The 27,976-nt window shown below is 37.7% G+C and overlaps 2 protein-coding genes across 2 annotated transcripts; both read left to right on the top strand.

Moving 5' to 3' along the window:
- The first annotated feature begins 48 nt into the window (after positions 1 to 48).
- LOC137089849 (gastrula zinc finger protein XlCGF57.1) lies at positions 49 to 2,497 on the top strand. The gene is made up of 3 exons (XM_067453418.1): positions 49 to 85; positions 1,538 to 2,396; positions 2,470 to 2,497. The coding sequence occupies exons 1-3, from the start codon at positions 49 to 51 to the stop codon at positions 2,495 to 2,497; spliced, it is 924 nt and encodes a 307-aa protein (XP_067309519.1).
- LOC137089848 (ubiquitin carboxyl-terminal hydrolase 37-like) lies at positions 2,405 to 27,826 on the top strand. The gene is made up of 12 exons (XM_067453417.1): positions 2,405 to 2,590; positions 21,738 to 22,101; positions 22,198 to 22,279; positions 22,377 to 22,526; positions 23,186 to 23,311; positions 23,472 to 23,595; positions 24,970 to 25,106; positions 25,194 to 25,293; positions 25,381 to 25,460; positions 25,546 to 25,652; positions 26,378 to 26,494; positions 27,714 to 27,826. The coding sequence occupies exons 1-12, from the start codon at positions 2,555 to 2,557 to the stop codon at positions 27,824 to 27,826; spliced, it is 1,536 nt and encodes a 511-aa protein (XP_067309518.1). The 5' UTR covers positions 2,405 to 2,554.
- The last annotated feature ends 150 nt before the right edge of the window (positions 27,827 to 27,976 follow it).

Raw genomic sequence — 27,976 nt, 5'->3', positions numbered from 1 at the left:
CTTTTACTTTTGCTTCGCCGCACGACGTCACGCTGACGTCACACGAACATGGACGATGTGTTTGCTGTTATTCTGCCGAGGAAAGGTTTGTGTTTTTATCCATTCAGTGTTTAATGTGTTTGAAGCCATAGAATACGTTTGGAAGTTTTGACCGAAGTGCCCCCGACCACATGGTACTAAAAAAAAATGCGTTACAAATGTAAAACAAATATAGCCTAGAATAGATTATTGCCGAATATAATGGTTCAAGGCCTGTTCACATCAACTATGAAGTAAAAACGATTAAAATGGGAACGTTTTATACAGTTATGCTTTATCTAATGTTATTACAGAAGCTGCATTTATTATTTCGTGCACTGTAATTTATAGACAATGTGCTATCTTTCTGTCACCATCACTCCATGAATCTAGTGAAATCTTTGGTGTCTTATAAATAACCTTATAAGTAAATGATTGAAGTGCATTTAGCTGAGTACTACTGAAACATGTCTATGACATATTGAATTCCAAAGTTAAATAAATATCAAAATAGTCAATTACATTTTTAAATAGGCTTTTTCTTCTTCTTTAGAATGTGAAAATGCACTATCCAAACTTAACTGTTTGTTATTCAAGAATGCTTTGGAATATAGAACTAATTTTGGTCTTGTTTTAAAGAAGACTCAGCAGATTATTGCTCAAAAATATATAAAAGTAGGCAATTATGGAACTTTACATTTTCTTTAAATCAAATGTACTAAATATTTTTTCTTTTATAATGTACATTTTATATATATATATATATATATATATATATATATATATATATATATATATATATATATATATATATATATATATATATATATATATGTATGTCTAACCAAGGTGTGTTCCAGATTATTGCAATTATTGTCTGTAGCCAAACAGAATTTACTGAAATAGATTTGTTCCCCATACTATGGAAGTCAATGGTGCCCCACAGCTGTTTAGCTATGAATATTCTTCAAAATATCTTTTTACAGCAGCAAAAATAAATCATACAGTTTTGGAACAATTTGAGGATGAGCAAAGCTAATTCTTTTTTCAACTAACCTTTTAAATTTGACAGATCTGGACCTCCAGTGAAACTGCTTCCAGAGATGGGAATATTTCAGTCATTCAACAAGTGAAGAAGACAATGTGGATTCAAACAAGCAGGAATAATCCTGGTGTAACAACTAATCCTGTTTAACACATTACTGAAAAGATGGAATTCATCAGAGTGGTGATCGGGGACACGAGTGATCCGGAACCATTCAAAATATTAAAGGATGACTCAGAGGAACGAAAAGGTTGGTCCCCAGTTTTATCACATAGCGATTGCAGGGTCTCCTTATTTAAGTAAAGCATAAGACATGCAATATGTTGATATTGTACCATATTGAAGTTACATTCCTGCATTCACAAAGTAATTTTTAAAGAAAAACACAATCTAGAGAGCGTAATCACTGCAGCAATACTGCAATTGTGAGGTAATTTTTTGAGATGTATACATTTTATTTTGTGTTCATTTTAGACCTGGTGGAGGTGAAAGAGGAAAGTCAAGATTTGAACGTGGAGGAGAAACTTCGATTTGAGGAACAGTATGCATTAGTAACTAGTGAAAAATCTTTGAGTTGCTCACAGACTGAAAGTAAATGTGCACAGAAAACCACTCTCATCTGTCATTTTGAGGAACCTCTTGCATTCATAAATGGTGCAAATTCTTTGAGTTGCTCGCAGACTGAAAATAAATGTACACAAAAAAACACTCTCATCTGCCCTCATTGTGGAAAGAGTTTTAAACAAAGAGGACACCTTGATGATCATATACGGACTCACACCGGAGAGAAGCCGTTCTCCTGCCTTCAGTGCGGAAAGAGTTTCACACATAAAGGAAACCTTAAGGATCACATGAGAATACACTCGGGAGAAAGGCGATTTGCATGTCAGCAGTGCGGAAAAAGATTCACGCATAAAGCGAACCTCACAGATCACATAAGGATTCACACTGGAGAGAAGCCGTTCACTTGCGCTCAGTGCGGAAGGAGTTTCACGCATGCAACAAGTCTCAAAACTCACCTGCTCACTCACTCTGGAGAAAGGCCATTTAACTGCGATCAGTGTGGTCAAAAGTTCATTTTGGCGGCGCACTTAAAAAGACACCTGAAAATCCACACGAACGAGAGACCGTATGTGTGTTCTTTTTGTGGGAAGAGTTTTTTATGGCTCTGCTACTTTAAAGATCACCAGAAGAAACACAACGGTGTGAAAGCTCACGTGTGCTCTGAATGTGGTAGCGCTTTTACCAGAGCCAGTGAACTGAAAATGCACCAAAGAATCCATACTGGAGAAAAACCGTACACGTGCTCGTATTGTGGAAAGAGCTTCGCTGAGTCTGGAAACCTAAAAAAACACGAGCGAGTGCACACAGGAGAGAAGCCGTACCAGTGCCCTTCATGTGGAAAGAGTTTCAGCCAATTCAGCCATCTACTGAGACATTTAAAACAGCAAAACTGTCCAAAGTTGTCGCAGTTCATCTTCAGGCCCCAAGATGAGCAAAGTTCATCCCCAGGTGCAACGCTTTCAAGTAAATAGTGTGTCATTCAATCAAATCATAGACTCCCAAAATAGCCCTTTAATCTACAAGGATGGCGTGTCATATATTTCTAGAGAGAACTGAGGTTTAACCTGCTCACATCCTTAAAAAATTTAACAAAGTCAGTCCAGGATCAAATTGAAAAAATAACGTCAATATAGACGGTTTCAACAGCAACAACACAAACAAACGTTACTGTGCATGCACTCTTTTGTGGCCCAAACTTAACTTCTGGTAGATGTCCGCAAAAAAACAGTAACAATAGGCTGCGTTATCATCTTTCATTTTAATTGTGCAACATTATCTCTATTTCTGTCTGCAATATAGAGTGGGGGGAAATGCCACACATACAGTAGCCTATATAAAGGCTTGCACGCTCTCCTTTAAATTATGCAGTGCGTTGGAATAACATGTTACTTCATTTCATTATATAAGTGATGAATAACCCCTATTTGAAATAGTATATGAATACATCACAAATATCATGTGCTCTATGTCAGAGGTTTTCAAACTGGGGTCCTCCAGAAAGTTATAAGGGGTCCCCAAAGAATTTCAGAGAATAAAAAGACAAAGCAAAAAGGGATAAAGTCTACCGAACATTCTAACTGTTTAATTTCTAAATATCTTCACTTTCTTGTAGTACACATACTTCCAGAATTGTTTGCTTTGTATATTTCTAGTGAGTTGTTCTCACTATAGTCCCCTTTATCTTGCTCACTGGAGCCAGTATTATTAACGCAGTGCGTAAGCTGCTTACATTTATTGTGAAAGTTGCTAAAGTATAGCCAAATTAGGTTAGGAAACAATATGTTGTATTTATAATGTCACACTTATTATTTATCTAAGAATTTAAAATAAAATTCATACATAAAAATAAATGGATTTTAGGAAGGGGGTCCCTCATAAAAGGTTTATCAAATGTGGGGGTCCTTGGCATCATAAAGTTTGAAAACCCCTGCTCTATGTGCACTGCCATAAATAGAGGATAAAGCAAAAGTTACATTTACATACCTAATTACAACTAAAACATACCTAATTTAAATATTTATCTGGAAACATAAATCCAATCAGTTATCCAGATACAGAGAGACCACTTGATGTGAACAAATGTAAACACGGCCGTGACCTGATTTACCGGTGATCCGTTCTGCTTGTTTGGATCATGGCGATCAAATGTTTATGCTAAGTGTAAATGTCCCTCTAGAGTAGATTGTTTCTGATAACAAGCAAAATAAATAAGTAAACATCAAGAAGACATGACGGTGCTCTTGTATGCAGTCACACTGGATATTTATAAAGCTTTATAAAAGGTCCAAAAAGGTCCACTATAGCTTTATAAATATCCAATTTTCTCTGCTTGGTCATTACTATTTATGTCATGTTATCCACGAATAGTACATCAAAAATGTGTTTCTACTAGTGTGCCATACTAGCCACTAGACCGATAAACAAACAAACGTAAGTTAGCTTTGGGCCAGGTGCGTAACCATGGCAACCGGCATGCATCCGATGAAACCGTCTATATTACTGTAGCTGTTATGGCAGTGGTTCCCAAACCTTTTCTCTTTTTTGTAGAGAAAAATATTTGTCAGTCCTAGCACAAACCATACCTGTCAACATTTGGGTATCAAAATCTGGGAGAGATCGGGGAGTGGGGTGGGGGCTGGCATAAATCCTCATATAGACCCATAATAATACTACTTTTAATGTGTAACTGTGCTCTTCCTACTTGTATAACAACTTAACAAGTAGGAAATTTACATTGTTATCAGTTTGCACTGCATACGTTATGAATTATATATAGATTAATCCTTATTAAAGGTACTGAAGTTATTTAGTCAAGAGCAGAGCATATTTATTGAGCAATTACTTTTGTTCATTGCATTGTCATTATAAGTGGTTACTGTCACTTTAAAAGATCTTCCGCTGTCGCACAAGATGTGGATGTGAGATGCTGAGGTCGCAGTTACAAAACTTACAAAACACGTGACTGTCCCCCACCTGCTCCTCTTCATAAAATTAAATTCGCTGTCCCATTGATCACAGTATTTACACGAGGGTTATGGTTTTTTGGCAGGAGTGCCTTCCATCTCTATCTTTACGTTCCATTATCTGTCTCTGTTTTGTTTTAGTTTTTTTCCCGCATTGTCACTCATCATCTAACCTCACGACAACAGCCACCTACAGTACTGTAGGCTACTGCAGATGGCGGTTATCGCGAGGCTAGTTACAGAGCTCAGATTTTCTAGTTACAGAGCTTTTTTTTTTCCTCTGGTATTATTATTTTTTAATAACGCACATTGAAATACGGGATATATACAGGAAAATACTAATATGTGAGGACGGCAGGAAAGAAGGGTAAAATACGGGACTTTCCCGGCCAAAACAGGATACTTGACAGGTATGGCACAAACTTGTCCATGCCTAATGCAGAACCATGCATCTTTCATCTATATTTTTTTATGGCGGCAAACTCTCCCACTTTCTGACTTAAACTGCAATTCATCGACTGGCCACTAGAGACAATTTTTTTTTTTACAGCCTGGTAGGGCTGGGTGATATATCAACTATTTGCTATAATATCGCAATCCTTTTGATGAAAAATGTAAAAAAAATTGTGAAAAATGTAAAATGTGAAAATATTGTGAATATCTAATATTTAAACATTGGAAGCAGAAGAGTTGTACACGCAGCACCTAACAAAGAAAGAAAGAAACAGAAACACAGACTCTGACCTGAAGTGCGTGCACACGCCTTGCAGACAACATGCGATCATGATTCAGCTTGTTGATTATTGATGATGATAATTATTATTGGGTTTGGGTTTGAATGGTCAAAAATTCAAACATGTAAATGCATGTCCTGGCGAGTATTCAGCTAAACGCAGCCAGGGATGTCTTTAGTGAGCGTATACAGTTGAGGTAACTGGAAAGCTGGACCTAATATTCTGTGTGATTAATGTTAATAAAACAACAATGAAAAATAGAAAACCACCCCATGCTTGGCTAAATAAGTTTAATATATTTATTAAAAATCAGTGTATAGTAATTTATAGAGTAAAGACTAAGCAGTTATATATTTGATTATTTAATTTAATTAAATAAACAATTATTTAATATTAGATTTATTTAATTTCTTTCTTGACTTGCTTAAAGCACTGTTTGTGTCATATTGTTTTTAATTTGCATGTTTTGCTTTTCTTTTTTTCTTTTTTTAAAGAAAAACATAAAACCAAAAATATATATTAATTATAAAAGTGCATTAAAAAAATATTAAATTACTTGTTTAATGAAATAAAATGTTGGTCATCCCAACCTGTTCACTAAATGTAAACATTTTTAATTTAATTTAATTTTATGTAGATGTTTTTTGTGTGTGTGTGTTTTTAATGGGGGCAAAAGAAAATTTTGACAATATAAAAATATTTTTTATATATAGATATCGCCCAGCCCTCCAGCCTAGTATAAAAAGTGTTTTGGTCTACAAAGCAAATTTTCCCCTTCATGACAACTGTGAGGGGGGTGAATTTTATTATATTATATTAAGCCTAAAATTTCTGCATAATTTACAATTAGTGCATTTGGCAGACGCTTTTATCCAAAGCGACTTACATTGCATTCAAGGTACACATTTTTACATTATTGTCAGTTCTTGCTTTCCCTGGGAATCGAACCTATGACCTTGCCGTTGCTAGCGCCACGCTCTACTGGTTGAGCTACAGGAAAGGGCGTGGCCACTTGAGTGACGGGTGGATTGACAAACTAGCCATTGATCTGCTGTCTTTCTCCACCCACGCCCCCCTGTGTCTTTGCCCATTTTCAGTTATCTGGGAGTGATGCGCTGCCAAGATGGCGACAGCCGGCTCCGTCCACTTTGGGCTTCAAAAATGCTCTTCAGAAACCTGCGAGTGGCATCACTGACACTATACAGACTGTTGTTTTATACAGTCTATGGTCTTACCACACGCACCGTTACACCTGCAATACTTCATTCTGATTCTTACAATGTTGCCATCTACTGGTCTGGTATTGCGTGACAACAACCACTATAACTGACAACAGACTGCTCAAACGAGCACTGCGGGTCATTTTGAGGTAATCAAATATACAAGTCAAATACTTGTTTACTTTTGTAGCTGTATTTTAAGCTGGTTAATTATGCAGTGGGGTCTTGTATCACCCTGAAGATGTTTCTTTTGCATAACATACCCCTTAGTCTTACTGAACCCATCCAGTTTGGGAACCACTGTGCCACAGGATTTTATGTTTTATGTAACCTGGATTTCACAGTGGAAATATTCATAGCTGACATGGCATTGAAACAAACATCATGAAAGTGGGTGCCTTTTTAAAATACATTACTTAGAGTGATGAAATTTAATGCAGAGTAGTAAGTTGCTGTGAAGTGCCATGTTTTAGACAGAGGTGTTTTTTATGTTGAAGTAGCAGTAGTACAAACAAGTATATTGATGTTCACTCAGAAATGAAACTTCATCGCACTTGCATGTTGCTCCAAACCCCTATGATTTCTTTCTGCTGAAGACAAATGGAGATAGTTAAGCCTGATATCCAAGCTCTTTCCTTACATCATGCTCTTTCCATTACATTGAAACAGGTGTGTGATTCTGACGGTCAAGTGCAAGTGCAGTAAACGTAGACTTTTTTCAAAATGTTTTCTGTGGAAGAAGAAAAGAATGTTGAGCAACATTGGACACTGGATTGTGACATTCTCATTCAGTGTTTACCGTGCCTTTCTATCAATAGTGGAGAACTGAAGAGACTTCACTGTGAGTTCAGTGAGATTTTGTTGATGTAGGCTTCGTAAGGCAACTGGAACAACATGACTCTTTCAATGCCAAACTGAGTTTGATTTTCAGTTAACACAAGTGTTGATTCTTTGAATCCATAATGTAATTTGCTTGGGACAAAGGTGTCTTCAAAATAAATGTACTAAATAAACTAAATAAATGTGTAATGTTTGTTCACCTTAAAAAATGTGGATGAAGCAAATGTTTTGTGTACTTAAGTCAAGCTTGGTGTATACTAGCTTTCTCTTATAAAACAACTTTTGTACACAAAGTAAGATTTTTAATAATTTGTTTTATACGGGTCACTATGAACTGGTGTAAAATAGTGCCCCCATAAAAGTGAAAAAAAGAGAGACATAGTTGTAGACAACTGACATTTATAAAAATCTAGTTTATTACTAGAGGCAATATAAAGAATTTATGTAATAATTTTACATATATTTAAATATATATTGGTTTATTTAGTCTAACCCTCATAATGTCACTTGTAAAATAAACAACTAAAAGGTTTTCCCAATTTTTTTAAACACCTTATTCTAATGTGCCCTGTCAAGTTTTTATTAAATTTAGCTGATGTGTTTTTTCTGCCTTTAAAAAATTATAATTTTTGTCCTTCAAAACAAAAAGTCTGGATTGATGAAATCGTAGCCACACCACAAATCATATGACCAGGAAAACAAATTAAGTAGTCTTGTCAGGCCAGATTGTCCTACTGGGCATGCACACATCAATAATTGCATCATTTTTGTCATGCTGGACAACAATTAATTACTGTTTTTGCATTATTGTAAGGGTAGCTTTAGGGTTGGAGTTGATGTAGATGTTAATAAAACAATCTGATAAAAAGCAAATGTATTTATTGTTATTTTTTGGCGTAGCTGTATTCATTCTAGCCACAACCATCTTTCCACCTGGGATCACAGGGTGAGTCCTTAAAAAAAAAAAAAGTAATGTTACTTTTAATGTTAAATGTAATGTAAAAATGCAATTTACTGTTCCCACGTTTTATTTTTTCACAGACAAAATAAATCATAATTTCATGATACAGATAAACAATTTCTGTACTGTGTTGGGTTGATATCCAGTCTGAAATCTTTCTCAAAGCGAGTTGTGATCGATTGGTGTATAGCAGGCTTTCTGACCAAGCCTGACAAGCCAGACCCCCATCAAGATGTTTGGTCTGGAAACTCACCATAGACAGGGCTCAATCCGAGGGGCGGGATAAACGGTTGTCTTTCGAACTCCCTTTGCACGCAATAGGATAGCGCTACAACCAACCAGAGCAACGAAGGTGAAGCGGAGCTAGCTGACAGATTGAACCATAGACATAATATACATAGACGCCTCATGACGTGCTGGAGCGTGATCCAGCGTCGTCGCCATACTGGTTGGGTCTCTCCACTCAACGCTGGCATTCAGAGTCAACAGAGAGCGAGCAATTATGCCCGTATTTTGTGCAGCTTACGGTTGCAATAACGCAATATTGATACCAGATCGCATGGGATTACATTTCACAAATAAGATTGAACAATAATTTAGGTTATTTTACAATGTATACATCATTATCATTTCATGCTTGTGTCATGCTTGTGTCATGCTTGTGCCACATCGCAAAATTGACTACCCTGGAGTTACAGAGTGCAAGCATACGCAAGAAGCTGTGCAAAAGAGTTCTTTTTAAAGGATTTTAGCTCCCCAGTCCCAGTTGCAAGCCTGACAGGGTAATGTAAGATGCTGGAATGACCTGGAATTATAACGTTTACTAACGTTAAGCATAGTTCGGGAAGCAGACACACTCTGTCAGTTTAAATCTAGACTAAAAACACATCTCTTTACTATAGTGTACACATAGAACATTTTTAACTTTCATTATTCAAATCAATTGACAAATCAATTGTTAGGCTGAATTAACTAGGTCAGCCGGAACCGGGAACACTTCCCATAACACCTGATGTACTCGTTACATCAAGAGTGGCATCTACGCTAATGTTAGTCTCTCTGTTTATCCCTGATCTGGGCCGTGTCCGGATCGGATGGTGGACCTGTGCCTGGACATGACCAACGCATCCTGGAGTGTCTGCTGAGACCGTGTCAATTGGTGTCTCCTCTGAATTAGTGATGTCCGGTTCGCGAACGAATCGTTCTTTTTAACCGGATCTTTATAGTTAACCGGTCGAACCAGTTCACCAAATCGAACTGAATCGTTCTAAACGGTTCGCGTCTCAAATCAGGGCTGATCCCACAAGTTTATTAACTTTCTGCCATCAGTGACAGTCTCTCAAACTAGAAGTAAAACTAATATCTTGAAGTAGATGCTGTAACTCCAATCGTTAGCTGAAGTGAGACATGTTTTGCTGAGAGATCTGATGAACTCACGAGCAGCTGATACTGAGCATGTGCGTGTAACTGAACGTAGCGGTTGTCGGATCTCGGATCAGCAGTACAGAATCAAAAACCGTTTCTGTCGGACACGTTCGATACTGAGAACCGATGAGCCGATGAGCTGCGCATGCGTGTTATTTGTTCAGAGGAACGAAATGCAGGTGAAGTGTATTTAAAACTAATGTAATCATGTTTGGAAACATCATAACAAAGCTGTCACAGTATTATTTTAAAGTTTTGGAAACAATGGATTGTAAAACGGTCAAATTAAACATTTATTTGTTTTATCAATAATGCAGGATATTTTCAGGAACAGCTTTTATCTTATTTAATTTCTAAGTCGATACAGATTTTAAAATACATGTAATCAAAACAGTGATTTGATATAGACTATTCAGCTTGCAGCAGTTCGCAGCTCAGCACACACACACACTGATACAGCGGTTCTGGAGTCAGATCGACCGGTTGCAACGGATCACTGGTACAGAATCGAGAACCGTTTCTATCGGACACGTTCGATCTTTCGGACATGTTCGATTCTGAAAACCGGTGAGCTGAGATACTGAGCATGCGTGATAGCGTCGTAACCGAACTGTTTCTCTCGGACTGGGACAGCTGATGCTGATAATACATGAGCCCGGGTGAACACTGAGGATTTGTGTAAGTAGGCCTATGTGAATGTACGTTTATTTAATCCGTGTAAAACATCAGTGTTTGCACGACAGTGACAGTCTCTCAAACTAGAAATAAAACTAATATCTTGAAGTAAGATGTTGTAACAATTGATCAGTTCGATTTGGTGAACTGTATTTAGTGCTGTTGCAAAACATAAATGAAAAAATGTTTCCAAGATGATGATGATGTCAATAATAATTATTACTATACTAAGTTTTGATTACAAATACTTTAAATTGATGTGTTTGAATGTATTTTCATCCGCCGGGATGATAGAAATGACGTCATTACGTAAAGACGTAAAAGAACCGGTGATCCGGTTTTTTTAACCGGATCATGGAAACGAACTGTCCGAAAGAACCGGTTCGCGGAAAAGAACCGAACTTCCCATCACTACTCTGAATTTGCCTCACCGGCACGTCATGCTCAAAAAACCCGTCTCTGGCGCAATAATTTCAATCTTTCATGTATTCATACTCCTGTGTAATAGACGCACCATCCTAAATAAACCTGTCTCTTCCGTGATACCCTGAAATTTTGAATATTCCGATCTAATATGATTTCTGACCTGTAAAGTTGCGAGAATAATAATCATACACGTTTTGTTAATAGGCCAGAGGAGAACTGGCACCCCGACTGAGTCTGGTTTCTCCCAAGGTTTATTTTTCTCCATCATGCCCTGATGGAGTTTTGGTTCCTTGCCACTGTCGCCTTTGGCTTGGCTTGCTCAGTTGGGGACACTAAAATTATGATCAAAGTTATTCAACTAATTATACAAATAAAATGTATTAATTAAGTTTTAATTGATCTGCCAACATTGTCGCTATATGATAAATTAAAATAAGCTGATAACATCACTGTTTTCTCCAGTACGACTGTACAGCCAAATCTAATTTTGTTGCAATATTATCCTGTTTGACACTGTGACGCTGCTTTGACACAATCGTGATTGTAAAAGCGCTATATAAATAAAGTTGATTGATTGATAGATTTAGGCCCTTAAAAAATAATTCTGAGCTGGTACAGTATATGGGAACTTGTATGTATATGTGTTACAGAAGGTGAGTGTGTGTGTGTGTGTGTGTGTGTGTGTCAAGGTTATTATAGTTTTGCTTTTTTAAATTAGTTTTTATTTTATTATCGTTTTCAATTTTGCTACAAATTTCAGTTTAGTTTTAGTTAGTTTTACAAATGGTTTTGCTAGTTTTAGTTTAGTTTTTATTTTGCAAATACATTTCTATTTAGTTTTTATTTATTTCGTTTCAGTTTTAGTTTTAGTAATTATAGTTTAGCAGAGTTACCATAATGAAGTCTAGAGACCAAATCAAGGTTTTTAATTTCAGCAAAGTTTAATTAACAGATTAGAGTTTAATCTTACTAAACATCCTTAAGTGAAATAACTTGATAAACGAGCATTATTGTTTAAACCCAGGACGGTCTTACACAACATGCAGTAAAGTTGGGCTTTCACCTTTGAGCAAAAAAGCTTGAGTCAAACTATGACCTATACAGGATCTATCTTAAAGAACAAAATAGATGCAACGTAAAATATAAAAGTAAAAATTATAAATTCCAGACCAACTCACTCATAACAGATGAAATATTGTTAAACAATTAAAAGCTTATTTTAATTTCTTCAGTAGTACAATGTAGGCTAGCAGTGTCTACACACTGTTTTGCTCTGTGTGTGTGTGTGTGTGTGTGTGTGTGTGTGTGTGTGTGTGTGTGTGTGTGTGTGTGTGTGTGTGTGTGTGTGTGTGTGTGTGTGTGTGTGTGTGTGTACATGTTTTTCTAGCCTAGTGAGGACTTCAAACTTAATGCACACAGACTCATGGGGACTCGTGTCACCGTGGGGACCTAAATTGAGGTCCCCATGGGTACAAAAGCTTATAAATCATACATAATGAGTTCTTTTGAAAATGTAAAAATGTAGAAAGTTTCCTGGAGATGGGTAGGTTTAGGGGCAGGGGCAGGGTAGGGGGATAGAATATATGGTTTGTATGGTATAAAAACCGTCTATATGGCAAGTCCCCACAAAGATAGCGCACCAGACATGTGTGTGTGCGTGTGTGTGTGTGTGTTTGTTGTGCTATAATTGTAAAGGGGACCAATGTCCTTACTTATCTAGTAAAATATTATGATAACTGACTAGTAAGGACATTTGACTGGTCCTCACTAGTTAAAAAGGCTTATAAATCGGCCAAAACATGTTTTTATTTAAATCTATTGTTTTGCACGTTCTTGGGATGGGGAGGTTTAGGGATAGGAATTGAGTTAGGAGATATAAAATATCATTAACCTGATATAAAATCAATGGAAGTCCATGCAATGTCCTCACTTATATAGTGAAACAAACCTGTGTGTGTGTGTGTGTCCTGGCATTCCCTACTTTGTGGGGATATGTCTCCACACAGATAATAATATTATTAGTAGTAAATGATTATGATAACACCTTTGAGCCTGTCAATATTATGCAAACATGAAATCTCAAACGCACAGTAGGCTAGTAACGTTATTTGCTAATATAGTTGCTGACTTTTGCGCCTGCGTCTCTCGTCACGTAAGAAACGGCATTCTAAAACATTGAGCTTAAAATAAGTTTAACGTGCATCTCATTACCTTGTGTTATTTCCCCTTTCACTGCCACGGACGGACGCGTTGATTCTTTGTGAACTCCCGTTTTAGGACTGGCGATGTGTTGCCTGTCTGCACGCGTCCGTCACAGGACAGCGGTTAATCTCCTCAGCTCACTTCACGCGCATTAGCGCAATAGACACTCCCTCAACCGCCACAGTCAGATTTTCCACCACATTAAAGAGAGCTTATTAATAACGAAAACGAATATTTATTTTTGCTAATTATTATTTTATTTCAGTTAGTTTTTTAGTAAGAGTAGTTAGTTTCGTTTAGTTTTAGTTTTTTATTTATTCAGATTTTTTAATTTTATTTCAGTTTACGAAAATGTTTTTTGACCAATAGTTTTAGTCTTAGTTTCAGTTTTCGTTTACGAAAATAACCTTGGTGTGTGTGTGTGTGCGTGCGTGCGTGCGTGCGTGCGTGCGTGCGTGTGAGTGAATGTGTGAGAGAGAAATAATGAAAAAAAAAAATCAAACTTGTTTCTTTATTAAAATATAAAATTCATAAATGTATACATTTTTCAATATGCCTGTGTGAGTGTGTGAGAGAAATAAATTCAAATGAACAATCAAACTTGTTACTTTATTAAAATATAAAATTCATTCATTTATACATTTATCAATATGTCATTGTTGTGTGTTTGTGTGTGAGAGAGAAAAATAAATTCAAATGAACAATCAAAACTTGTTTCTTTATTAAAATATAAAATTCATTCATTTATACATTTATCAGTATGTCATAGTCTACCATATGTCTTAGTTAAAGCTCGTAATACAAAGTCTTTCTACATGAAAGCAGAATTTTTCAATGTGTGAAAGCATCCTGTATCATAACTAAGTCTCTGCAGCTTGTAACAAACCAAACCGGTCGACAAAACTCCGAACACATCTTCCCTTTTTTAAGAATGACTTCAGTGCCATTCTTTATTTTTTTCTCAGAGAAAAGCTTAACTCCAAGTTTTCCAGAGTCACGGTTAAAGCTGATTCAAAAGACCGCCGTTAGCCAGCTTCTGTGTTTATTAGAAGCATGCAAGCGCAACTCGACCGTCATTATGTTAAGCCCCGCCCACCGACTCTATACATGATGTGATTGGCCTGACCAGAGTTTGGTTTTTACAGCTCAGACATGTATTGAGAGTTGCTGGACGATACTCGTGGCAGATTAGATTTCTAGGCTCTTTCTGACAACCTGTCTAATCTAACCTCATCTCAGAATTTATTAGGAAATGACTGTTAACACCACTGACCAGTTCAAGTTTAGTTTATTTCTAAAGTACAGGTGACCAGAATGCTGTACAATAAAAGTATATTGGTACACAATAAATGAGAAACATACAATCAATCAATCAATACAATTTTATTTATATAGCGCCTTACAACAACCAAAAGGAGCACAAGGTGCTTTCCAGTAAAAACAGCAAAGGACAACAGAAAGCAACAACATAATTGAACATAATATAGCAGTCAAGTCCAAGGCTACATGTTAAAATCTTGTATAAAAAAAGTGTGTTTTCAGCTGCGATTTAAAAACACTCAACACAGTGATGTTTTGTAGGTGTGCTGGAAGTGCATTCCACAGCTTTGGTCCCTGGACGGCAAATGACCGGCCTCCAAACTTTTTATAATTGAACTTGGTAATGACCAGAGAGGTATTTTCAGAGGAGCGGAGAGTTCTGGCTGGCTGGTAGACCGTTAATAATTCAGCAAGGTAGGCCGGGGCCAGACCATAAATGGCCTTGAACATGAACAGCAAGACCTTATACTCCACCCTAAGCCGCACCGGGAGCCAGTGAAGCGAAATGTCCAGTGTAGAGGGCATTGCAGTAGTCTATCCTTTAGCTGATGAAGGCATGAATTGCTTTTTCACCTTTTTAATTTGACCTTACTGAGCAGTCTAAGCTGGTAAAAGCTCACCTTCACTACTGCACCAATCTGTTTATCGTACTGCAAATTTTTGTCAAAGATAACACCCAGGTTACGCACAGTGGGAGCAAACTGAGGTGTGTCAGGCCAGAACTAAAAGAACTGGTAGATGAATCCGGGCTGAACAGGATGTACTCAGTCTTTTCTTCATTCAAATGAAGGAAATTCTGGGAAAGCCACTGTTTGATGTCCTGTAGGCAATTATGGAGGTCCAATGCAGAACGATTACTCAGAATCACAGGAAGATAGATCTGAAGGTCACATCAGATGACATAGGGGCAAGCGAGGAGGAAAGGTAATTAAGCATTACTGAAAAATTTCTGTTAGTGAGGTATGAGAAGAACCAATTTAGCACTGCACCCTGCAGACCAGCAACATGTTGAAGAAGAGAGATGAGTATAGCATGAGCCACAGTGTCGAATGCAGCAGTAAGGTCCAGTAACACCAAAACCACTGAGCTTTTACTATCCAGGACTCCAAGAATGTTATTATGGACCCTCAGTAACACTGATTCGTTGCTATGTCTAGACTTAAAACCTAACTGAAATGTATCACCAATTACGTGCAGTTGAAGATATGGTTTAAATCACCTTAAGAACCAGACAGAAGCACACATTAAAAGATGAGTTTTAAGACTTGTTCAAGCTTAAAGAAGGGTACTCTTGAGCACCCCTTTGTAGCTGCTATGCGTCCTTGATGCACACTTTAGCTGAGCCCGCAAGTTCGCGAGCTACACAGAGGACTTCTACCCAGCAGTTAAAGCAGCATTATGTTGTGCAGACTCAGAGGAACATCGTGAGGGTTTAGGGTGCCATTTGGGGCAGGGCCTATATTTCCAAAAGTATTGGGACATGCCTGTAAATCATTAAATTCAGATGTTCCAATCACTCCCATGGCCATAGGTGTATAAAATCAAGCACCTATGCATGCAAACTGCTTCTACATTCATTTGTGAAAGAATGGGTGGCTCTCGGTAGCTCAGTGAATTTAAGCCTAGTACTGTGATAGATTGCCAAATGTGCAACAAGTCCATTTGTGAAATAGAAGCAATTGGGAGCAACTGCAGTGGTAGTGAAGTGGTAGGCCATGAGGCGCACAGTGAGCAGAAGTTACCAACTTTCTATAAAGCAGAATAGCTACAGAACTCCAAACTTCATGTGGCCTTCAGATTAGCTCAATAACAGAGCGTAGAGAGCTTCATGGAATGGGTTTCCATGGCCGAGCAGCTGCATCCAAGCCTTACATCACATCACACATTCTCTGGAGTGACGAATCATGCTTCTCTGTCTGACAATCCAGTGGACGAGTCTGGGATTGGCCATAGTAGGGAGGTTAAGCCCAAAAAATAGGCCTTTGACTTCAAGTCATGATGCAAAGGTCCCCTTTGGTATGGAAGTACCTTAGGGTCATACAAATAAATTTATCCTAAGACACAAGTGAGATCACACTTTTTATCATTTTTGAAAAAACCTGTTTATTTCTGATAAAAAAGTGTGATCTCACTTGTGTCCTAGGATAAATTTATTTGTATGACCCTAAGGTACTTCCATACCAAAGGGGACCTTTGCATCATGACTTGAAGTCAAAAGTCACTTAACCTCCCTACTACCAGGAGAATAGAACTTGTTTGACTGCATTGTGCCCAGTGTAATGGTTGGTGGAGGGGGATTATGTGGCTATGCGTTGTTTTTCAGGGGTTGGGTCAGTGAAAGGAACTCTTAATGCTTCAGCATACCAATGCATTGTATGCTCCTGCATAGAGCCCTGACCTCAACTCGATAGAACACCTTTGGGATGAATTAGAGCGGTGATTGTGAGCCAGACTTTCCCGTCCAACATCAGTGCCTGACCTCACCAATTTGCTTTTAGAAGAATGGTCAAAAATTCCCATAAATACACTCCTAAACCTTGTGGAAAGCCTTTCCAGAAAAAGTTGTTATAGTTAAATATTAAACCCTATGGTTTAACAATTGGATGTCGCTGAAGTTCATGGGCAGGCAGGCGTCCCAAAACTTCCGGCAATAGTGTTACTCTAAGAAGTGTTCGTTTTGAATAAGCCTGCAGTCATTTTCATCGGGATTATGCAAGCGTATGATAGCCACACTGCCGCAGTGTTTTTTAAAACATGGACACAAGTACTTGTATCTGTAATGCCTTATATAATTTACTAACAAAAATATAAGATTTTTCCACTGCAAAAAAAGAAAAAAAGAAAAAAAAGAAATGTCATTCTAATGTAATGACTCTAGTGGCAAGTGGAAGGATGAAAGAGTTGGACATGGAGATATAGCCTATCAATGGACACAGAGGGTGAAAGTGGAGGGTCAGAAAGAGGGTGAGTTGTCTGCAAAGATTCACATAAGGAAATTGTCTTAGAAAGCACTGTTGGAGGATACTGAACCACTGACGTAATCGATGTATGGATGGGTCATGACACTGGCGGTAGCTGTGTAATGAATTGAGAAGTCGCCAGATTTAACGGAAGTACAGTATACTTCTGTGGGGCCCGGGCACAGTAGGGAGTAAAGCAGGTGGTGCTGTGTTACGGATTATTGAAGAATGAGCTTCCTGGCAGGAATACCCAACTTTAGTTACCCAACTAAATACCCAATTTAGGAATACCCAACTTTAGTTTGACTCTAGTAAACTTATAGTTTCTTTGGATAGTTGCAGGACAGTAACGGCAATGAGAATGTGTAATTCCTCTATACTGAAAATTGCAATGAACGATCACAAAATCTGGATAAAAAAATAACACAGAAGTAGCAGTTATACAATGATCAGTTTGTCAATGTTGCAATATCAACTTTGAAGGGGAAAAATCAGGGGGATCTGGCTGAGTAATCAATAAACAAACAAGGACCAGATTTGTGAGAGACGAGAGTATGCTTCAGGGGCCCGTTCTTCGTACCTCGCTTAATACATCTGAGATGATTTGACAGATCCCAAATCTTTTAATCATGATAACTGATCTCTGGCTAATTTGGTTCTTCAAACGAATTTGCGGATTGGATTAAAATATCTGGATCAAGTTATCCGAGATCACTGCTTGTGCCTGTGTTCCCTGAAGAGGGCAGATGCATCGATACTCGAAACCACGATCAGCAATGCAGCGATTGGCTGGTGTCAAGACAGCGTAATGACATCATATAATTAAAAAAGCCACCTGGCAAAAAACTTTATAAGGAAACAGACAAACGACCAAACCAACATAAGTAAGGGATAATGTACACCCAACCGGTTCTTGCATCACTCTGAAGGGGTTTATTCTGCGATAACAACCGGCTGGGTGTACATTATCCCACTTATTACACGGCTACTAGTGTCAAATAAATAATTATTAGACACAAAATATTGTCTTGAGATTAAATATTTTATTAGCTCTTACGCAAAGCTTCCGCGAAGAAAAACAGTTCCAACCTGCTTTAAACCTTTATCTATTGTTGAAGATTTGCCATATGCCCTTGCTAAATGTTGAAAATGAATGCTGAAAGGGTTAGTTCACCCAAAAATGAAACCAAGCCTATGATTTACTCACCCTCAAGTTATCATAGGTGTATATGACATTCTTCTTTCAGACAAATACAATCGGAGATGTATTTAAAAAGTCCAGGCTAACGTTAATCCAAGCAGTAGTTGTAGTTGTGTTTGAAGTTCCATAAAAAATGCAGCTGTCCGTCAAATAACGTGCTTCACACGACTCCGATGGGTTAATAGAGCCTTCTGATTCGAATCGATGCGTTTGTGTAAGAAAAATATCTATATTAAAAACGTTGCCTTGAAGTCTTCCATTGTAACCCACGGCTGTTTAAGCCACAAGATGGCGCCAGCGTTAAGCATAGAAGTAGTACCGGTCAAGATAACTCGTAGTACCCGGATGAGCTGTTGTTATCTGGAAATAACATACCGCTGGAATTAAGTATTTCACAGAGCCGTGTAATAAAAGTTAGATAAATTAAATGTGCACTGTTTTGATGAACATGATTCCCAATGATATTCAGGATTTTATATTTGTACAGACTTTACATTTTATTTTAATGTCGTAATTTTATTTTTAATTCAATTTAAAGGAGATGTGACAGTATTAATTAAAGTTTCTTAATGGTCAAGATCAAAAGATCTGTATCTCTTGCATCAAGCCACTCCCATATTATCCGTCATCACTCAAATAATAATAATTTTAAAAAAAAGATTAACTGCATAATGTGTGTAAACCTCCAATACACCTATAAAGTATTTATTCCATTACAATTCACAAATAAATCTCTCAATCAACTGACTGTGTCTATAGTATTATATGCAAATTTTACACATTAAAATATTATTTTCAAATAAACTTTCATTTATTTATTATTATATAAAATTATTATTGCCCCTGCAGTAATGAAGTATTGTAATAAAGTAGCAGTGGCAGGGACAGATTTTAAGTATCATCTTAAGATGCGATCTAATCCTGTTTACATGAAATAAGCCTGCTCTAGCAGGTTTAAGCTAACGGATCTGTTGCTATGATAGCAAGTCCAGGATGAGCTTCCAATCCGAGATCATGCCAAATCGTCAACAATCAAATCCAGCTAACTGAGTAGTGCCTTATGAAGAACGGGCCCCATGGCTCTTGTAAAATCTATTGTTAAAGTTAGGTTAAATAAGAAATTTGTCATAAATATTAACACTCAAGAATTCTAGAATTCAACGTGGATGTAAACTCTCAGAGGGTAAACTGGCATCCCAGTTTAACTGGCATTTAAAGTTAATATGCATCCCTAAAATAACTGTTATTGTGTAAAATTAAATGTAGCCTAAGTATATTTCTTTGTGTGATTTCACCTTTTTTATTCTTCCCCCGAGAACTAGCCCGGGTTCAATAATGAACAAATGGCCAAGCATTAGTATTCAGGCATAAATTATTAAAGCATAAGTAATATATGCTAAATATTAGAAGTAGGCTGTATTTTTTTAAGTAAAAATAACCGAGGCGAGGTTAGAACGGTTAGAACGTTTGCGACAGCGGTACGGTGACGTCACAGTGAACCGCTGGATTACAGTCGGCAAAAGAGCTCGCGCTGCTCTGCAGAATCAGAATAACTTGAAGACAAACGCCGCCGAATTCCTGAAGATTTTGAGAGTTTTAGCCATTTACTGCACTTTGACTCAACAGCAAATAGCTACTGAACATTTCCACCATTTCTGCATACCATATAGTCACACCGGTTGAGTGATCATAAAGGTAATACCCGCTGTTTATTTACCTAAATGTTTTTGAAAAATTGAAATGTGAAATACTGTTAAAATATGCACAGCTATGTATTTAAAATCTCGATACTATCATTAATATTACGTGACTGCGTTATACAGCTGTCAAATTAACTTGTGCATGTGTGCTTTATGCATTAGTAATGCTGAAATAACAATCTTTCTCAATCGCTTTGGCTCGATTTTCGAATGAGACTTTTTCCCCTCATAACAGTAAATTCAAATCTCTGAGCAGTTAGTTTCTTGTTCACATCAGATTATAATTTCTTGTTGATTTAAGCAAATTGAATTTGTTTTTGGCACATGTGGGCAAATATTTAGTACAAATGTCTACAATTTGCACACTGACTAACAGGCTTGTTGATCAAAACTGTCGATGTTGATTCTCAGTGAACCTGTCAAACTCTTCACAACTTCTAAACATTCTTTCATCTTGTGAGCCATCATCACATGCAAAATTATCCATCTGTCAGACATGTTCTAGCGATAAATATATGACATAAAAAGTGTAGCAGTTTTTCTCAATCGCTTTGGGACATTTTTTGAAACCGTCTTAATGTTCTCAAAACTGTAAGTTCTACTCTTTGCTGGAACATCAGATTTAAATTGCATGTCTGCAAAATGCAGTTACTCACCCAAAACATTTAATTAATGCTTCAATGGTATTATGTCAGTAATATTGGCCAATGGCACCAAAAATAAAGTGTTTTTGTCATCGTGTAAGCCACACTGGCCAAAATGTTCAGATGTTGATGTTCAGAAGTTTTTTTCACCATGGAAATATTTGTTATATACTAAATCTATATACATTTTTTTTTTTCTTCACAAATGCTTTCTTTTCACAATGAATGCTCTTGTGTATTACACTGAGCTTTTACTGTTATTACAGATTCAGACAGAGGGTAACAATTGACTGTGAAAAGTCAATACTGTACACAATTCTTACTGTTGTTTATTTTTACACATTCTTATCTTTCTCTAACGCATTAATGTCTTCCTATTGCTCTTCCATGACAATAATTTTCAGCTTACATGCAACACAATTCTACAAATATAAATGTACTGTATGAAAACAAATAAGTGAGTATCAATATGTAATAATTAATAGTAGTAGTCCTCCATTGTGCAAAAATGGTGGTGATTGTGCCATTGCACTTAAAGCAAGAGATGTAAAGACTGTTTCAAAAAATGTGCCAAAGCCATTGATAAAAACTAAGAATAATAAATGCTGTTGAAATAATTTATTCTTAGTTCATGTTAACTAAAGAAGGTTTCCGATGTTAACTAATGAAACCTTACTGAAAAGTGTTACCATGTAATTGAACAATCTTTACTTAGCTTGAACTAATTACCTTGAAGCAACTTCCATTGTGAAAACTAGCCTCGGCATCCACTAATGAATAGATTACCAAACAGAAGAATTAATGCATAATTATTAAAGCATAAATGTCTATCTCTCTAGAAAATGGTGAGTGACATTCTTCAGGCATTTGGGAAAATGGATAAAAAGACCAAAAAAGAGAAGAAGAAAAAAAACAGGGTGAAGTTTGGGCTGTCTTCTCCAGTTGATGTGATGGATTCGTCCACTGCAGCTCTTGCTGACAGCAGCAAATCGCCCAACTCTTCCAAACACCGTTTTCGATTTGTGCGCCGCATTTTTGGCAACATGCTGTCATTAATTTGGCCAGGCAAGTCTTCATCTAATAAAAAGAAGAACAGTGACACCAAGACTGGCACTTCTTCCTTACCTGCAGTCGACAGGTCATCTGAGGAACATCCAGAAGTTGATCTGCCGGCTGCAAACCAAAAGACAGAACCCGTCACATGTAAGATATAAAGCAGTTCTGCACCTTTTCTACTGGATCTTTTCTTGATTTGACTTGTTAATTCAGACATATTTATTTCCTTCTTTTTCTTCCCAGCAATAGTTGAACAGATAAAACTCTCTCCCAGCTTGGACAATTCTTTGACAACCTCAGACAGATCTGCTACTGAACTTCAACAGTGAGTAAAGGGACTGAGATTTGTGTTGCCTCAGGTTTTTGAACCCCAAACCTGGACAAGCACAATAGTAGGTAACATATGCATGATGTTTTCTTAGCCTTCAAGACATGGAGAGTTTAGGAATCCAGCCGATGGCAAACACTCAGACATCGGCACCGCAGTGGGTCAATAATTTGTTCAGACAGCAACCAAAGACTGGACAACACAGAGCGACGCAGGGTGATGATGCTGGACAAGCTGCTTTGGGGTAAAGACGTTTGTGATTGTTAAAAGTCTGGACATACCTGCCTATGCTTATGATGACTACTTGCCACATTTTATAACAATAGAGAAGAAGATAGACGTCATAATCCTATAGGTAGACATGATCAGCTGACAGCCAGCTGATCCGAGTTTGATTAATGTGACCTACCAGAACTGACGCTATACGTTTGATGTTTATGATTATGATAATACATGAAATATGATTGCAACTTAGTTTGCAACATCAAGCAGCATAATGAACTGTTTTTGTACAGATAAAATAACTGGAAGCCTCACACATTCAAGTTAAAATGATCCCACGCGCTCTTATGTTAAAAATATGGTGGATAGGAATTATGCAAGAACCCCAAAATACACAAATCAAAACTATTCTTTGTCTAGACACCGACTCAGCACGCGCTGCTAATTCTAAGGTGCATGCTGGGATACTTTTTGGCTGCTTTTCCTTAATAACCCGGTCCAAGTCATCCATTTAAAATTATTATATTTTGGTTCTGTATAGAAATTCATAAAACGGGTCTCAAGTACTTAAACAGGAGCGTTTAGATCAGAATTTCTTCATGAAAGAAAAAAACATGGATTCTGTCAATTGTAATTTGTGTTTTAAAGCTGTTCCTAACCAAAGCTGTCTGATTCTCTCAGTCTTCCGAATTTAGGGAACACTTGCTACATGAACTCCGTCTTGCAGTGCCTCCTCAGTGTTTCCCCCTTTCATAGAGATGTGTTGGCCCAGAAGGAAAAATTGAAAAATGGAGCCACTTTGCTCAGGTATCAACACTGATTCAACATTATATCAAAAATCTTCCCATTTAAGATGTTTGTCGTAAAGTAATACTCATGACATTCTGGAGTACAGCAGAATAACCTTCATATGGGAGTTAACATTACAGCAATTCTGTACAAATACTATTCATCCATTTGTCTCCAGAGCATTATCTGACCTTCAAATGAGCAGGCTGTGCGGCAGTGACTTCAACCTGAAGAAAAACTTGGCTAAAGTTAAAGGCACTATTGAAAATCACTATCCAGCTTTCAAGGGAAACAAGCAGCAGGTGAGGATGAATTTTTAATTGCATGCATTTTTCAAGCATGGTTTTAAGTAGGGATGCATCGAAATCAAAATTCTTGACCGAAACTGAAAACCCAAAAAGAGGAAACCAAGGCCGAAAACCGAAACGCCTAAAGAAATTATGTTTTATGGCTATGACTGTGTAACTTTACATTTATGGCTACGACTGTGTAACTTTACTAAAATCAACGCATTGCAACTGCATAAAGGAATATTAAAGTTTCAAATAATAAATCAATTACAAATTATGCAAATATTTATTTAGCACATTGCAAAAGTGCACAGTATAAGATAAAATTCAAACTAAAATGTTTAACTTCACCATATGTAGATTAAATAATAATGTACAGGCCTGCTGGCCTGCAAAAAAGGTACAGAAATTGAATAAAGTAATCAAATGTAAAATAACTGCATATTTTACTGTTTAAATTAAAGGTGAATCCTTAATAAACTTACAAAAGATATTGAATCAAGAGTAATGAGTGATGTTCTTATCTTTTGTTTGACATTAAACAAACAATAGTTTAAAGGCTACTACCCCTTTAAGACCTAATGCACTGATGTGTCGTTTTTCTCGACTGTATAAAGTTCTCTTAAGGCATATACAGACTATGTCTGCTAGGATACTCATCAAGATGGACATGTTGACATACTTTTTGTGTGAGTTTGTCCGTTTAAGCGCAAGACTTGAAAGAGAACTCAATATTTGCGCGCTGTGAGACGTGTGCACGCTTTCGGATGGTACAAATCTTCTCACAGCGCGCGCGACTTCTCATTCGCATCTTCTGACACTACATCTGGGTAATGACGGCGAAAAGTACTGGTCATATTCAAAGATACGGCAGCTCTTGCATGCATTGAACAAAGTTTACAAAGAGAGACTATTTTGCCCACGTTTTTCTTTTATTATCACTGTTGTCTTAGTGTATCACTGAGGAGTCAGTACATGTGTCCATCGACAGAAACATAAACAAAGCATTATTTTCAAGTTACAACCCATTTTATAGATGCTTCATTAGATGTGAGATGAATCACATATACGTCCACACCACAGAAATGTTGCTTTAGACAAGCATGTGCAGGTTGCGGTTTCTGTTTGTGTCATCACAACATTTTGGCCATTTGTTTCGGTGATGAAAGTTTTTTGGTGGCCGAGTATTCGGTGCATCCCTAGTTTTAAGCTTACTTTTGCTGGTGAACTGCAGGGCTCTGGTCCACCAGCATTCAAGAAAAATTCATGCCAACCTTTTCAGCAGACAAACCTTTATCTTTGTTGTGCAAACAAAATGTGTTGATTTGTTCATAAGTTGCATTTAACATTGTAGCTCTTCAACTGTCCTTCTCTTTCTTCTCTCAGGATGCCCATGAGTTCCTCATGGCTTGCTTGTCCTGTCTGAAAGAGGAGAGTGATATTCTGATGAGGTCTTGGCCCACATTTACTTGCCCTGTGGCCAATTTGGAGTTCATACTCAAACGTGAGCGCACATGCGACAGGTAATGTACTCCTATTATACTATAGCACTATTCATATATAAAATTATACAAATGTTTAAAGAAGTGTTTTTCATTCTGTGGTTTCAGCTGTGGCTTCCAGAAAAGCTTTACGGAAGATTCCAACCAACTCTCGCTGGTCATCGGCCCTAAAGCGCGTCTGACAGACAGTCCTCAGCAGAGCTTTAACGTGAGTGTCAGTGCTAAAGTGATTTTATTACATGAACAGGAGCATGTCAAGTCATTTTTGATTGGCTGATATCTGTGTGTTCCTCAGGCATCTTCAATTGAATGTGTGTGCAGCCACTGTTCTGCCACCAAGGCCACAGAGACTCTGAAGTTTCTCAGCTTTCCACAGTAAGACACACTGTTTATCAGTTACTACCCTGCAGAATAATTAAACGATAGTTGGTCACTTCTGATCATCTAAATGTCTCTACAGGGTCCTGGTCCTTCTGGTGATGCGCTTTGATATCAAACCGTCCACCATAAGGAAGCTAAAGCATGGACTGGAGATCCCTGAGGAGTTGACGGTAGCCTGCATTAAAGGTATGGACAGTTAGCCTTTTAGTTTTAACTGCTGCAAGTAATATTTCAGTTGTTGTATTCTTCGAAGATTGTAGATAGAAATGCTGTAACGTCTCAATTACTCTAAGGCCGTGTGTCCACCAAAGCGTTTTTTTTTTTAACAGATGGCTGGTGTATCCAGTTGTTTTCAATGGGAACGCCACGTTTTTAAAACAGCATGAACGTAACGTGGCGCTGAACGTCTAGTTTCTTACCAATCGACGAGAGTTTAAAATGTTCAACTTTGAGTAAAATGCAGCGCTCATCACTGTCACTTTTTACCCAGCCGAACAATCACAGTGGAGATGGGGCAAATTATGAGTCTACAATGTCAACAGATGACAACAACAAACATAATAATGGAACAAAATTTAAAACAAGAACCAGCGCAAATACTTTACATTCTATCTGCATTTTAGAATCAATACAGAAACAACCTATCTGTGAAATGAGATACTAGTAACACTTTGCCGTATAATCCATATCATAGCAAGCCAAGTGTCTATACTGAAGAAGAAAAAAACGCTGTGCTTCCAAAACGCTCTTAAGCCCCCGCAGGCCGCAGCTAGGCATTGTCAGCAGAACACCTAGCATTTTCAGCTGGCTTTGGTGGACACTTGGCCTTAAAGACAGCTTCAGAAAGACATTTGACTTTTTTGTTCATGTTTCAAGAAGTGTTTTCTTTTTTGATCTATGACCTTCAACAGAAAGCGGAAAGCAGACAGTGTCATGTATGAACAGCTCAGCAGATCGCAGGACACAGGACAGATCAGTTACAACACCACAGGAAAGGCATAGACAGCCATTCATAGACAGGCAGACAGGCAGACAGACAGACAGACAGACAGACAGACAGACAGACAGACAGACAGATAGATAGATAGATAGATAGATAGATAGATAGATAGATAGATAGATAGATAGATAGATAGATAGATAGATAGATAGATAGATAGATAGATAGATAGATAGATAAGCATCATCTTATATAATTGTTTTGTTTCTTAAACAGGAGGGAGCACCAGCCAAAATCGACGCACAGTACAGGCTTAATGGTGTTGTATCACATTTGGGAAACAATTTGTTTTATGGTAAGAATTTGTAGTGTATTTTTAGTTGTGGCATTTTTTTATTCATTGACCATGTGTAGTTCTAGCCAGTCCCAAAGTTCTACTAAAGTTTCTCTGTCTTTAAGGACACTACATCAGTCATATCCGTAACCCCAGTGAAGATGGATGGCTGCGGTGCAGTGACAACTTTGTCAGAAAAGCCAGCTGGTCGGAGGTGTCCAAGGACACTAAGAATAATAGCTATTTGTTGTTTTATGTCAAGAGGTATTGAGTCCATAATATTCTGTTTTTAAAATTGTATTTAGTCACATGCTTTGGGATGAAATGCTGTGAACTCCTCCTCACTGTTGTTTTTGTAGTTGAGCAGCGGCTGTTGCATGACACCGTTTAAAGAAGTGGAGAGCAACATGAAGAGGATCCCTCCATCCCTCTGCTTAATGTGAATCCTCATAGCGAGTGAGAGTGGCTGTTGAGAAACCCACATGCTCTGGTTTCTCTCACGTCACTCAGTCGAGTCAAACTTGCACTGCTGGCCTGGGATGTCTCATGGGCCTCCGTCAGAGGTTCATCGAGAGCATTCGATGCCATTCATAACTTTGCCAGTGTGAGTGCAAACATTTGTATTTCAATCTATCGATAATTTTGCAATCCCCACCAGCTCAGCCATCGTAAATTACTACGATTCAGCTGCTGTTAGTGTTCGTCCCACTGTTGACAGAGAATGCTCTCCTTCCTGATCCTCAGACTTATGATTGTACAATGAGAAACTATCTTTTTAAAACAGAGAAGGTAAACATGTGTTCTATGGCAAACACATAGAACATTATCAATTATCAAAAATCAGTTAAATGATTGTTAGGCTGCATTAACTAGATCAGTCGGAACCCAGAACACTTCCCATAACACTCAATGTATTCGTTACATCATAAGAAGAATGGCATCTACACTAATATTAGTCTCTGTTTATACCAAGGTTTACTGTTGTCAGCCGGATCCGGGCCAAATCCAGATCAGATGGTGGACCTGCACCTAGATGTGACAACCGATGCCCCGCAGCGTCAGCAGAGACCATTTGACTTTCTGTGATGGGCTCATCGACATCACCAAGCCCAACTCCTGCATTCTAAACTGAGATGGAACTGGACAAATATTCTCAATGTTCGGATCTAATAAGACTTCTGATTTGTAATGTCACCCCGGCACCCTGACTAAGCCTGGTTTGTCTCAAGGTTTTTT

The sequence above is a fragment of the Pseudorasbora parva genome, chromosome 9, assembly GCF_024679245.1.
Source record: "Pseudorasbora parva isolate DD20220531a chromosome 9, ASM2467924v1, whole genome shotgun sequence".
Taxonomy (NCBI): domain Eukaryota; kingdom Metazoa; phylum Chordata; class Actinopteri; order Cypriniformes; family Gobionidae; genus Pseudorasbora; species Pseudorasbora parva.
The sequence above is the reverse complement of the archived record's forward strand: the minus strand, read 5'-3'. Positions and strand labels throughout refer to the sequence as shown.